The sequence below is a fragment of the Solanum dulcamara genome, chromosome 12, assembly GCF_947179165.1.
Source record: "Solanum dulcamara chromosome 12, daSolDulc1.2, whole genome shotgun sequence".
In the NCBI taxonomy this organism is placed as follows: Eukaryota; Viridiplantae; Streptophyta; class Magnoliopsida; order Solanales; family Solanaceae; genus Solanum; species Solanum dulcamara.
The window spans coordinates 4260945-4276286 of record NC_077248.1 but is presented as its reverse complement, the minus strand read 5'-3'; the positions used below and the strand labels follow the sequence as shown (position 1 = coordinate 4276286).

The 15342-nt window shown below is 35.6% G+C and overlaps 2 protein-coding genes across 2 annotated transcripts; both read right to left on the bottom strand.

The window, feature by feature from the left end:
• Positions 1-1776, bottom strand: LOC129877727 (uncharacterized). Its single transcript, XM_055953253.1, has 2 exons — positions 706-1776; positions 1-509 (listed from the first exon to the last, which is right to left on the bottom strand). The coding sequence occupies exons 1-2, from the start codon at positions 1590-1592 to the stop codon at positions 485-487; spliced, it is 912 nt and encodes a 303-aa protein (XP_055809228.1). The 5' UTR covers positions 1593-1776; the 3' UTR covers positions 1-484.
• A 1127-nt stretch (positions 1777-2903) lies between these two features.
• LOC129877728 (exocyst complex component EXO70A1-like) lies at positions 2904-13953 on the bottom strand. Its single transcript, XM_055953254.1, has 11 exons — positions 13775-13953; positions 13555-13650; positions 12952-13157; positions 12465-12698; positions 12116-12254; positions 11817-12029; positions 10772-10977; positions 10038-10235; positions 9859-9958; positions 3523-3779; positions 2904-3156 (listed from the first exon to the last, which is right to left on the bottom strand). Exons 1-11 carry the CDS (start codon positions 13934-13936, stop codon positions 3045-3047), a joined length of 1923 nt encoding a protein of 640 aa, XP_055809229.1. The 5' UTR covers positions 13937-13953; the 3' UTR covers positions 2904-3044.
• Between the last annotated feature and the right edge of the window lie 1389 nt (positions 13954-15342).

Here is a 15342-nt window from a genome sequence, read left to right as displayed (position 1 = left end):
AAAAAGTTTTTACTTATCAAGTTATCAAAGGATACTTACAGATATGCCTCTATAAAAAGTGAGATCTGTAAAAATTAAAAATGAAGACAAGTTATATGTTATAATGAGTAAACATGACCTAAAAAAGAAACTTATACACATAATATATGGTGTATATAATTTAAACTATTTGTAATATTCATCTCTATGCTTTATCACTTTAGGTCTTATGATTGATACCTAGTATATATACTAGCTTTAGTATATCAAACTTGACTAGAAAAAAAAAAAGGGGGCATGTTAATTGTTGGTGAAAAAAGGTACATGTAAAGAAGCGTTCGTTCTGTATTAGAAGTTTCTCCATTTTCAAAAATATTTACAATGCGAGACTCTGCTTAAAGATGAAGAAATTCATTTCACCATGCTCCTCGATATTGTAGGATATAGATAATAAGGTCACTTGTGGCCTCTCCTTCTTTTTGGACGTTGATGTATACATGAAATTTCACCAAGGTTGCCATATGATATCCCTTCAATTAAAATGAGGCAAGAGAAATTAAGATGTTAGGATGAGTAATTCATTAATAGACATATGTGAATAGTCAGAACTCTCTGTAACAATATTTCATTGTGAGGGCCAAATATTTGGATAAACGATATTATTATAGAGAGGCTTGATTGTAATTGATTTCACGTATGAAGAAAAAAGAATGAATGAAAATTTACCACCAAGTATCGTCGTAAGTGCATTCCATTTTGTAATTATTTATTTGACCGTCCCACTCTGGCAAACTAGATGAATTCTTGAAATTCAACATTAAACCATCACATAATACATATAACGCTCTTCTGTAGTAGCTGTTGCTACCTTTATTCATTATATTAGCTTCTATCCTCAAATCAATTAACAAGTTGTCACGTCTTCTCAAATCTCGAGCCATTTCATTGACTACGAGGCCTCCTATTTTCACCTGATTCAGATTCGGAATATTAGAATCGACATGAAACTTAACGTTGCTTTTTCCAGGCACATCAAAAGGTGCGCTGAACGACACTTCAAGTAGTTGAAGTTTGTACATCAAGCTAGTTGCTATGTACTCAAAACTAATTTCCACTTTCCTATTTGAATTCCTCACCCTCACATCTACTTCCCAATCAGCTGTCAACTTATTTGTAGAATTTGATATGTTGAAAGAATGTACAACAAATGATACAACCTCAAATGAAGGGTAATATGCGTAATTTTTCCAAATTCGAACTACGAAAAAAATACTGAAACTCAATATTAGAACAACGATAAGGCAAAAAAGGACACGACAAAAAGTTATAATCTTTCGCCGTGGTGGGGGTACATTGGATAATTGGGGTTGCACGATATTATTATCATTGTTGTTGTTGCTAGTGTCATCGTTATAGTGATTTGATTGATAATTTGGATAGTAATAATAGGGGTATTGATATTGATATAGATCATATGGTGGAGGATAGTGATATGTACGATTGAGATAAGACGGGGCAAAATTATGATCCGATTTAGGATATTGTTCAGAATGTAGATAACCTAATACGAGTTTTGTTTCGTCTTTTTTATCATCACCTGAAGAATTTGTCATCGTTATAATTCGTCCCCTTCCTCCCTTTCCTTTTTGATAAAAGGAAGGGAGAGAGGACGATTTGATTTTTTTTCTGGAGAATCTAGGCGAGAAGGGAGATTCTAAAATTACAGAGATATAAATTCGAAGAAAAAAAAAACGAAGGCGGAATTTTTGGTATTAAAGTGCGGAAGAGAGAACTCAAGTAAGAAATGTTTTTTCTGTCTATTTTAAAATATTGTTACTAAGGTTAATATATATAAAGCATGAAATGAATTTGAATTCTTGATTTTGTAAGGACTATAATAGAAGTGCTAAAAAAACACTTGTTTTGCACTTTTGTTACTCGTTTAGGACACGCACTTCTAGAAGTTGGTTTAATATTTGACATTTGGATTTATCGCGGCTATCAAATTAAAAATGGTTCTGAAATTCATGATATTTTGTTATTTATATTTTTTATTTATAAGCAACTTTTCAATTAAAAGGCGATCGAAATTTGATTTGTCAAAAATGAGGATTGTCCAAAATTATAGAAGGGGGTTACTCATCCCTTTCATCTGATGAAAGGTGGAGACTCTTCAACATCCGACTTCATGTTCAGCGTTGGACATCTGAATTATTGAAAATCTAATATGGAGATCAATATCATAAAACAAGAATAAGATGAAGTCGTATTAAATAAATGATTTTTGCCTAAACTCTTCAACAAGATCAACTATGTGCACACTGAATGAAATAATTTATCACTCACAATGAAAAATTGAGACAAGAAAAAACATTTTCCTCACATAATTATTTCTCGCACTAAGCCTTCAATTTGTAAAACCTTTGCTCGATCGTAGGAATCATGTGCAATTTTTTCTTTTTTGAAATACAGGAAAACTAATAGTAGTAAATTTCAATGTCAAGAGGGGAATCACATAGAAAATTTGTAGTAATCAGTGGCAAATTTCAAATTTAGAGTTTATGGATTTTGGCTTCTAACAAAGCTAGTTTACTAAGTTCTTATAATAAATTATTTATACATAATAATAAGTGGATTTCTTAGAACTCTAATTGCGCTCCTGATAGTATTGTGCTTTTCACCCAACAAATATACATTGTTCGATGCATGAGTGTTTATTTACAAATTAAAGAAAGGCACTTGGAGATGTATAATATTATTTTCCGAGTTTAAGGGACTATTGCTGTACAATCTATTAATAGCATTCAAGGATCGTATTATTTACTTCCTGGTCTTGTAATCTGGACAAAAACACTGGACATCACGTAAGAATTGGAGCTTGGTGAAATGATTTTTATTTCAATCAAGAAATGATAATTACAACATTATAATAAATGCATTACACACTTTTACACCCTTTATTTGATCAACCGTGCAGTAACTAAAGAATATCGAAACAACAAAATAAAATAAAAACTTCAGAAAAACCACTGTTATCAACTAGAGTACCATGTTTTTACATCTGTTTAAGGTCCTTTCCAGGTTTTTCCTTCAAAAAACTCAGCCAGCATTCGTTCAAGATCCTCCGGACTGTATCTGATATACTTCTGCGGATTTTTGCCACCCTCAATCATGGGCCTAATCACATAACATTAAGTTAAGTCGTATGGTGACATCATTAATGGCATGAAAATAGAACAAACTTTCTCTGTTACAAAAAGGAAAACTGGAGATTCATGATCGGAAGCTAGTACATCGAACTTCTTTTATTGGATAGAATACAATTTGATCAAACAGAAAACTACAATTAACACTACTAGGAAGTACTAGACTGAAGAAACACGTCACACAAAACAATGAAATATGCAATAACGCGTATTTTTCAAGGCATGATTAATGAACACAACATATGAAGAGTTCAAAAAATAATGCTTGGAGAGACAAGATATAGGAGTTCTACTATTCATTTCCAAAGTAGTGTTAAGCAAGTCCAAGAAATCATACCCGAAACGCTTAGCAAAAGACCTATATGCAGGCAATAGGACTTCGGCAACTGCCAGCCTTAAAGACTCACGCAACTCACTATCAGGAACTGTCCATTGAGATTGCCTCTGATGAATCTCCTCAAATAACATGTTGAAGGTCTTAAACCTATCTTTCACCGCAGACCTAGAGATACCAGTGTTATTACTGACAACTTCACCAGTAAATGAAGAATTTCCAGCTGATGAAGCTCCTTGGACGGAGAGAGTCTGCAGAATCTGCAGCAAAGGCCAACAGGATTGTATAATATTACTTTGTAACATTCAAAGATAAATATTCAGGACGACATAAAATGAGGCAGTACTCCACACTTATCCAACAGATATGACCAGGCTAACTAGAAGGTAACAATGAAGTGAAAAGATGAGGCTAGGGAGCAAAGTTTCAGAAGGCTTCATATTTTAAACCACATTTTTGACAAATGAGAATACTAGAAGAAGGATAGTTCCCTCAACGAGAACGTTATTGAGGTCATGAGAATGGAAGAGGAAGAAAAAAGATTCCACAGTCATCTTTATTATGTATTCAACTAATCCACTACTTGGAAAGAGATAGGGTTCAGAACTAGACAAATTAATAAAAGGACTATTTTAAACAACTATCTTGTTCTTAATCACTATGATCATAACACGCCATTTTCCTGAAGATAAAATTAACTAGAATTTGATTATGTCCAATTTTTTGCCTCAACTCTCAACAGGAATTTACTGAAAATTGAAAAGAAGTCAAAAAGGAGGTGCTACATGCACCGTCCTTTTTGACAAGTAAAAGCAAGAAATGGCAGCCAAAAAGGAAAAGGGAATGGAGGAAAAAGTTGGCAGACAGCTGTTTATGAGTTTTGATGAAACGCGTAAAATCCGTTTACGCGTTTTCATCCTCCTATAAATAGAGGGCTTCCTGCCCTCATTTAAACCATCCCAGAAAGAGAGAGTAAGAATACAAAGAGAGTTATACATCAAGATAAATATTGTAGTCTTGAGTGTCCTCTTTAGTAGTTGTTCCTTTTACAAGAGAGAAGTGTTAATTATTGTTTTCTCCTTGTATTTGAGAGCTGTGTACTCCATATTTTTATAGTGAGATCCTTCTACCCCGTGGTTTTTCCCTTCTATCATTTAGAAGGGTTTCCACGTAAAATTCTCGTGTCCAATTTATTTTCATTATTTTCATCATATCAAACTTAAGTTGTGGTGCTTCCTCCCCCCAACAGTGGTATCAGAGCCCTCGGTTATTCTGTCTATTTTATGCGAAGGTACTATTTGTGAATAGTAACTTTTCGAGAATAGTAAATTCGGTGAATAGTACTATTCACGTGAATAGTAAAATTTCGGTGACGGAACAGTTTGTCACGATTGTTCACAAAAATATTCAGAAACGATCTAGAAGGGTGTGAAACAAATAACAATGTCGAGTACAACAAAGTTTGATGTTGAAAAATTCAATGGGACTAATTTCTCATTGTGGAAAATGAAAATAAAAGCGATATTGAGAAAAGACAATTGCTTAGCTGCAATTGATGGCAGGCCCACAGACTTTGTTGATGACAGCAAGTGGAACGACATAGACAGCAACGCAGTTGCTGATCTACACTTGGCACTAGCTGATCAAGTTTTGTCTAGTGTAGCGGAAAAGCGGACGGCGAAGGAAATATGGGATACCCTTACAGGGTTGTATGAGGCCAAGTCTTTGCATAATAAAATCTTCTTAAAAAGAAGATTGTATACTCTTCGAATGGCAGAGTCCATGTCAGTTACTGAACACATCAATACTTTGAATACTCTATTTTCGCAACTTACAACAATGGGTTGCAAAATAGAGGGTACTGAACGTGCGGAGCTTCTACTTCAAAGTCTGCCTGACTCGTATGATCAACTCATCATCAACCTAACGAACAATACAGACGGTCTAGTTTTCGATGAAATTGCAGCCGCTGTCTTGGAAGAAGAAAATCGGCGCAAAAATAAGGAAGACAAACAAGCAAGTTCGCAGCAAGCTGAAGCCTTGATGATGGTGAGAGGAAGACCAACGGAACGTGGCCCCAGTGGGAGTCACAATCATGGCAGATCTCAATCAAGAAGTAAGAAGAATATCAAGTGCTACAACTGTGGCAAGAAAGGGCACTTCAAGAAAGATTGTCGGTTCAAGAAGAAGAGTGAACACCCTGAGCCATCAAATGCTCAAGGGAATGTTGCATGTACCTCGGATGATGGCGATATTTTATGTAGTGAGGAAATATCAAATAATGAAGGCAGAAAACGTTTCGCTGATGTCTGGATCATGGACACAGGAGCAACATGGCACATGACTTTCAGGAGAGAATGGTTCCATCAATATAATCCTATCTCAGGAGGGTCTGTGTTCATGGGAAACGATCATGCTTTGGATGTTATTGGTATTGGGTCCATCAAAATAAAGATGTATGATGGCACGGTTCGCACCATCCAGGAGGTACGACATGTAAAAGACTTGAAGAAGAATCTATTGTCTTTAGGACAACTAGATGATAATGGATGTTCATATAAGACTCATGGTGGAGTCATGAGAATATCCAAAGGAGCGCTTGTAGTAATGAAAGCGGAAAAACTTGCGGCAAATCTATATGTGCTTAAAGGTGAAACACACCAAGAAGGAGAAGCATCAACCGCGTCAGCAAGTTCATTTGAAGAATCAACGATGATGTGGCATCGTAAACTTGGCCATATGTCGGAACGAGGTTTGAAGATTCTTGCTGAGCAAAAACTTCTTCTAGGGCTCAAAAAGGTTTCACTACCCTTTTGTGAGCATTGTGTTACCAGTAAGCAAAATAGATTGAAGTTTAGCAGTTCCTTTACTAAAAGCAAGGAAATACTAGATCTGGTTCACTCTGATGTCTGGCAAGCACCGGTGGAGTCTCTAGGAGGAGCGAAATATTTCGTGTCATTTATTGATAATTACTCCAGGAGAAGTTGGGTGTATCCAATCAAGAGGAAGGCAGATGTTTTTTTAGTTTTCAAAGAATTCAAAGCGCGGGTGGAACTTGAATCTGAGAAAAAAATCAAGTGTTTGAGGACAGATAATGGAGGAGAATACACTGGTGATGAATTTAATAACTTCTGTAAACAAGAAGGTATTAAACGGCAGTTCACGGTGGCATATACTCCACAACAAAATGGAGTAGCAGAGCGGATGAACAGAACCTTGTTGGAACGGACAAGAGCTATGTTCGCAACTGCAGGGTTGGAAAAACCATTCTGGGCAGAAGCAGTCAAAACCGCCTGTTATGTGATCAATCGGTCACCATCAACCGCAATTGATCTGAAAACGCCAATGGAGATGTGGACAGGAAAACCAGCTGATTATTCTCGCTTACATATATTCGGAAGTCCTGCTTATGTTATGTACAACACCCAAGAAAAATCAAAGTTGGATCCAAAATCCAGGGAATGCATTTTCTTAGGGTATGCTGATGGAGTCAAGGGGTATCGCTTGTGGGATCCCACAGCCCGCAAGGTGGTAATCAGCAGGGATGTTGTATTTGTTGAAAACAAGATACAAGCAAAAGAAGGTAGCACTTCAAAAGAAAAATCAGAGACTACTACAGTTGAAGTTGAAGAAATAGAAGAAGTTCCAGTTTCTTCTGAAGCAGCACCAGAGCAAGAAGAACAAGAGCAAGCTGAGATCAAAACTCCAGGAGTTCGACGGTCAACTAGGGAGAGAAGAGAACCAACTTGGCACTCAGATTATTCTATGGAGAGTAATATTGCATACTGTCTACTAACAGAAGATGGAGAGCCTTCAACTTTTCACGAGGCTATGAAAGGCCAAGAATCATCTCTGTGGGTGGCAGCAATGCAAGAAGAAATTGAAGCTCTTCATAAAAATAAAACATGGGATCTTGTTCAATTACCACAAGGAAGGAAGGCCATTGGAAACAAATGGGTCTACAAGATCAAACGCAATGGTAATGACCAAGTGGAGAGGTATCGTGCAAGATTGGTGGTGAAAGGATTCGCTCAGAAAGAAGGTATCGACTTTAATGAGATATTTTCTCCAGTGGTTCGACTCACAACAATTCGAGTGGTCCTGGCGATGTGTGCTACATTTGACTTGTACTTGGAGCAGTTAGATGTCAAAACTGCATTTCTTCATGGAGAGCTTGAAGAAGAAATTTATATGCTCCACCAGAAGGTTTTGAAGAACATGGAAAAGAGAACTTGGTTTGCAGGTTGAACAAATCTCTATACGGTCTCAAACAGGCGCCGAGATGTTGGTATAAGAGATTTGATTCCTTCATTATAAGCCTTGGATACAACAGATATAGTTCAGATCCTTGTGTTTATTACAAGAGATTTGGTGATGAAGATTTTGTTATTTTGCTGTTGTATGTTGACGATATGTTGGTAGCAGGCCCCAACAAAGATCGTCTCACAAATTTAAAGGCACAGTTGGCTAGGGAGTTTGAAATGAAGGACTTGGGACCAGCAAACAAGATTCTAGGGATGCAAATTCACCGAGACAGAAATAATAGGAAGATTTGGCTTTCTCAAAAGAACTACTTGAAGAAAATCTTGAGACGCTTCAAGATGCAAGACTGTAAGTCAATTTCTACCCCACTTCCTATTAATTTCAAGTTATCCTCAAGTATGAGTCCTAGCAATGAAGCAGAGAGGATGGAGATGTCTCGAGTACCGTATGCATCAGCAGTGGGAAGTTTAATGTTTGCCATGGTATGTACAAGACCTGACATTGCACAAGCAGTGGGAGTGGTTAGTCGATACATGGCTAATCCTGGTAGAGAGCATTGGAATACTGTTAAGAGGATCCTAAGATACATCAAGGGTACCTCAGATGTTACAATGTGTTATGGAGGATCAGACTTTACTGTTAAAGGTTATGTTGATTCAGATTATGCAGGTGATCTTGATAAAAGCAAGTCCACCACAGATTATGTGTTTACTCTTGCTGGAGGAGCTGTAAGCTGGGTTTCAAAACTGCAGTCTATCGTGGCTACATCTACGACGGAAGCAGAATATGTAGCAGCTACACAAGCTAGCAAAGAGGCAATATGGATGCAGATGTTATTGGAGGAGCTCGGGCACAAACAAGAGAAGATTGCTTTGTTTTGTGACAGTCAGAGCGCTTTGCATCTTGCAAAGAATCCAGCATTTCATTCAAGGACAAAGCACATACGAGTTCAGTATCACTTTGTTCGTGAGAAGGTGGAAGAAGGCAGTGTGGATATTCAGAAAATTCACACTAATGACAACCTGGCAGATATGTTTACGAAGCCGATCAACAGTAACAAATTCATATGGTGTCGATCTTCTATTGGCCTAGCAGAAACGTAACATTGCAGTAATTGGGTAGAAAGGATGGTGTGAAGACTTAATTGATTCTCAATTAAATCTTCAAGTGGGAGAATGAAAGGAAGTCAAAAAGGAGGTGCTACATGCACCGTCCTTTTTGACAAGTAAAAGCAAGAAATGGCAGCCAAAAAGGAAAAGGGAATGGAGGAAAAAGTTGGCAGACAGCTGTTTATGAGTTTTGATGAAACGCGTAAAATCCGTTTACGCGTTTTCATCCTCTTATAAATAGAGGGCTTCCTGCCCTCATTTAAACCATCCCAGAAAGAGAGAGTAAGAATACAAAGAGAGTTATACATCAAGATAAATATTGTAGTCTTGAGTGTCCTCTTTAGTAGTTGTTCCTTTTACAAGAGAGAAGTGTTAATTATTGTTTTCTCCTTGTATTTGAGAGCTGTGTACTCCATATTTTTATAGTGAGATCCTTCTACCCCGTGGTTTTTCCCTTCTATCATTTAGAAGGGTTTCCACGTAAAATTCTCGTGTCCAATTTATTTTCATTATTTTCATCATATCAAATTTAAGTTGTGGTGCTTCCTCCCCCCAACAAAAATCTCCCTTCAGATGTTTTAGGAACCCTTCTTTACAGCTCAGACGAAAAATCCAATATCTAACAGGAATAGTGCTAATTGAAGACCTCCCTCCTGGTGTTTAGGCGCCATTTTTTACAGCTAATAAGAACGACCACATGTCTAATAGGAGGTCAATTCTCAGAAGAATCATATAGAATCTACCCTTGTCAAAGATCAGAGGCTGCATTCTAGAAGTCCCAATCATGCTAGTTAGCAGAAGTCTAGATCGTACCATATCAATACCAACACAGATTACTATTTCACAAGAAGGAGAACCATAACCCCACAAGCCAAAAAAACAAAGAGAACTTGAAAAAATGTTCCAGAACTCCAGTAGAAAGATGTCGATCATCATGAGTGTAAAACTACAGAGATAGCAAGCAAACCTTAGACCAAGAGATCCTCTTGTACTGATTTGCATGCTGCTGGACTACCCTTCTATGTATTTGCACCCAATCATCACCAAGCACGTCCTTTGCTTCTGACCTAGACCATCATAGAACGTGAACAAATAGATTTCTAGTAAACTAAACAGCTCATTCTCTCAAATAACATTTTAACTTACCTGCGAACAGATCTTACAATATAGTGAATGTTATTCATCAGAAATAGTTGAGTCAATGCAGGATCTTTGTATTGCTTAGACTTCCCGTCCAAGTTAGTCTGAAGAGCTTGCAATATCCGTGTGGTTATAACTCCCAACTGGTCTTTCGAATGACCATCATCAGCGTCTCCAAAAAGTTGCTTTAGAGTTGATTGATAGCTGTCCACAGTCAATAGATAATACTGAGATATTGCAAAATTGTAAAAATGAGCTTTAAACTGACAAAAAAAATGAATGTAAGTTCCACCAGATCAGATAAGTTAATTGTTTTCGGGAGACATGGGAAGTGATGCAATCAAAAGACGAAGGAATACGAAGATGGAACACAAGAACAGACAGAAAACAGTGAAGATGAGATCACTATTTGCAGGAACTAGAGAAAACAGTTAATGATATGCAATACTTGTCATGCTCTGGAATGACCTGGAAAGAAAAATTAGGAGAATATGAAAGCATAGGAAATTCATAGAAATGGAAAGTAAGTAGATAGTGTTGAAATCCTCAATAATGTACACTCTCAAAACACATTTCTTAAAACTATTTCAAGTAGTGAAGAATGAGACATATAAAGCATTTCGAAAATCAATATGAAGAATGATCAGCGACATCTGCCAGAGTGCAACATATAAAAAGCTTCTAATTCCCAACAAAAGAAGAATGTAGGGAAAGGATTGGAGGGCATTATGAAGACTTACTCAAATAAAAACTTAACATAATTAATCACATAACTAGTTAAAGGATGGACAGTTCCATCAAGAACAGAAGTCTTGGTGGCATCTTTTTCTACTGCTTCTTCAAAATCCACAAAGGTCTCTTGCGCTGTCTCAGCTAGACGATTAGTCAACACTTTAGCAGCTTCTCGCATTTCACTGCAATATTGACTTCCAAAAATATTATCCATCTGTCACATCAAAAAAAATCCCCTTCCACGGGGAAGGATAATGGAGAGAAATACAAATATTAGTATTTAATGTTAAGAAATTGAGGCAAGCTAACACATAGGTGAACCAATGAATACCATGTAATCTATTAAAGGCTCTACAATAGAATGAAATGACAAATGACTTTTCTCTTACCGCAACATGGAAAAAGGAAAGAGAATAACTTTTATAATGTAAACAAAGGATGTTTGTTAATGTCAAGAATATAAATCTTATGGAGTTTGAACTTATCTAAACACACATACAACTAAAATAGGAAGAGGGGGAGAAGGGGGGAGAAGAAGCAATGAACCTAAGTAAGAACAATGAAAAAAGCATAAGCAATACCCAAAAGGATTGCACTCAAAATCATGTTAACTCTAACTAGAATCTCTAGGGGGAAATTTAATAAAATTAAATTTGTCACGTACTTTTGCCAAAATAATGTCATATTTGTGTAAAAATTTTGCCCATAGTTTTTACCTGAAAGCTCTACGCTAAACTTGTTGCTCAACCCCCCCCCCCCCTCTCCCACCCCCTTAAAAAAGGAAGAACAAAATGTAGCATTGGTATTTTTAAATGAAGCATTTAGGTTATAAATCTATGTTTAAAGAGAGAGAGCTCCATTATAGCTAGCCATTGTAACTCTAGTACATACTCTTAGATATAACTCAGAATTTCTTCAATTTTCCTACGAATCTAGTCATTGCAAGAATGATCCTAAGTTAGCAGCAGAAGCAACAGAAAGTATAAGTTAAAACTAAGATTTTCCAAAAGCAAAGATAAAGAGACAGATATCTTCTCGGTCATTTCATCATACCGCTGACTGAAGTTCTCTCATTATCTCATACATATCTAGAAGGACAAATAGCTTTTCAGGCGATCGTTTGCTTTTGGCAATGGCTTCTCCAAAGCTAAGCAACACCGCAACACTATTTCCAGTAACCTCTGCAAAACATTGATCTCCAAGACTATCCTGACCTTCAAAAATTTGATCAGAGACTTTCTTCTCTGCAGCAAATAAGAGTTTTACCTGTGTCAAAAATGATGAATAAGTTATTACAAGGTGAAACAGAAAGCAAGGATCATATCAAAATTGGATAATGAGACAGCACTTACGGATATCCGCATGAAGTGAATCCAGTTTCCTATTTTTGCCTCTAAAACTTCCCACTGCATTTTCTGTACATCCTCTTTACCAAGTCTTTCCACACCTAATTTTCTAAGACTCTGTTCCACGACCGCAGAACGTATTTCACTGGATACAAACGGAATGCATGGAAAATGCAAATGACATGAGACAGAATAGCACATCCAGGGAAAAACTGCTTTGTCAGAGAAAAGATTTTCATAGAAAATTAATCGAGAAAAAGCTTGGAAGTTATTAAACAGATCTAGTTAATTATGATCAACTTCAAACATTAAAGTGCTTCCTGCAAATATCACATTATTCAAGGAAATAACTTACTTATAAATAGTATACAATTGTTGTTGATGGCCGGCCTGAATCATTTGCTGAGCCAACTCATGTAGCAAGGGCAGTATTCTAGGAGGGATGAGCGCTGGAGGATGGTAAACAACTGTTTCTAAACTTCTTTGGTGCTCTTTCGTTCCAGAACCATCACCCTTACTAGGTGATCCTATAGATGGTCTCAGAGATTGGGGGAGGCAATCAAAAAGACGATCAGGTTCCACAGGTTTACTGCAATCAATATAAGTCAACCCGAGTTGGTTAAAATTAATACTTATCAAACAAAAGTTAACTTGAGCAGTGAACTTAAAAATTTATAAAAGATTTCTACTTTTACATGGATCCGGCAAGGTTTATTATCCATTGATCTTAATGCAAACAAACAATTGCTTGTCAATGATAATGTCAGGCATTGCATAAGAAGGTCTCAATATCACAAAAAACCTGAAATGAATAATAGTGTGTCTCTGTGCCCATGACGGACCTGTACAATGTTAGAAGCTGACGGAACTCTTCTTCAAGCTTAAGAACAGACTTTGCGAGTAAACTGGAGATATGGTTAATCAGACCAATACTACTCTTAAGGCCTTTGGGAGTGCTGAAAAATTTAACAATTCTCCTTAGTTGATTAACTGCTTCCAGATAACTTTCCAAATCCTCATGTGGCCCTCGTAATATTATGGCCTCTGTCTGTAAAGTTCAAAGAGCATTTAAGCTGTAATACTCGTGTAAGGGATAATGCAAATATATGATCTATAAAAAATCAGAAAAATATTACTAAAGAGATCAACTAGACTAACTTTTGAATGATTAATTGAACAGAAGTTGTAATCCTCAAATTACCAAGGGAATCAACAAATACATCACTCTGTTTCAAATGTAACCAAAATAAAATGAGAACCAATCAACAGAATTTTTTCGCTTACTCCTTTACTTGATGTTCATGTGTATGTGTACATACCATGCGTACTCGTAATGCAATACTCGGGAAAATCCAAAGTGAATATGCAACGAAATTCCCATTACCAGCGCACCAAAAGCAAAATGTGACACATGGAGTAAAAAAATCAATCCAAATAAGACGAACCTGACGTGCGAGATCGAATTGACCTAATATCGACTCAGCTACCTTCAATGTCTTGTCAATATTCTCATGTGCTTTCCTAATCGAATGTGTCCTTATCTTTTCCCATCAACAAAAACAAAAATCAAAAAATAGATATACAAACAAATCACATTTATCTAAATCTATCAAAACCATCACATACATTTATGTAAAATGCAAACTCACACGATAACGCAAATACCTGAGTAGGACGCATTGCGGTTTCGAGGGCGGAGAGGCGGTGATCAAAGGAGCCGAGAATGGAGATCATATTATCAGTAATTGTTTGGCTTTTCTGCATCGATTCGTTCATAAATTCTGATCTCTCTTTCAGATTTTCCATTACTACTGCGTAAGCCGCCATTGTTATCTGATTTTATAAGCTTCTTCAACCAAAAATGGAAACGAATTGTTATATGGAAGATTTATTTTTATTTTTTACAGGGAAACTGTATGGCTTTTTATGATATTTCTATAATTGCCCCTAATGTCTTAATAATTGTACAAGACACCCCGAAGACTTCACAAAAATTACAAAATTTATCTTGAATTATTTTATTGAGAAGTGTTTCCCGGAAAAGAAAAAAAGGAAATTTACATAGATATGTTATAAAGGGCAGTCCGGTGCACTAAAACTTCCGCTATGGGCAGGGTACGGGGAAGGGCCCGACCACAAGGGTCTATTGTACGCAGAAGCTGTTTCCAAGGCTTCCCGGAATGGACCATGCCTGACCTTGTTCGGACATCCGTGGCTACATACATATGTTATATTAAGAAGATATTTATCATTTATTAATAATATTTTTTCACTGAACACTTATAATACATGTTAATACATATTACAGAGAATAATTTATAAAACACATATAATACATTTATCACACACTTTAATACACTTATAATACATTGTATCAATTTCGTATCAAAGAGGCATAATATATTTTAAAACACTTGTAATACATTTATATTGCATGCATAATTTATTTTTAATAAATATCAGATTTATCATAATATTGTTATGTATTGCTATAGATGTAATAAATAAAAAATATCACTAAAATCAATAATTATTTATTAAAAAATGTTCATCCAACTAATTTTTCCAAGAAAAAATGCAACAGAAAATACTTTTAATATCAATGTTTTAAAGAAATAAGAATATTTAATAACAGATTAAGTATGAAAGATTAGAAATAAGTATATTTAAAAGGGAATAATTACTATTTATTTACAGTTTTACCAATGATCTTCGACAACGGCACCATTTCAGGACTATACTTGGATATGCTAATTTATAGAATTTACTTTGGTTGGAAGAAAGGTTTAAAAATAGTTCCACAATTATATTAGTTTAGATGTCTGCATTATTAACTCCACTAATATCTAGATATAAAATAATATGATTAGAATTTTAGAATTGAAACGGCAAAAAGATAAAGACATAACATTTTGCATGCCATATCACTACTCTTATATTTTTTCCTCTGTCTCGTAAGTATTGATATTTGAAGAGTTAGATTTTCTTTATTATAATTATTTTAAATTATTAATTATATAAATTTATAGTATTTTTATGTTATTTTTAAATATATGAATAAAAAAAATTAAAATTTATAATTAAATTCACAAAAAAATTACAAATCTATTCACAAAAATAGAAAATAGTATTTCATAAAAGGTGCAAAGGAAAAACTTATGAAGTTTCGTTTTCGACAACTTGTTTGGATACTGCATTGTATAGGAATAATATAATGTTTGTTTTGATTATTG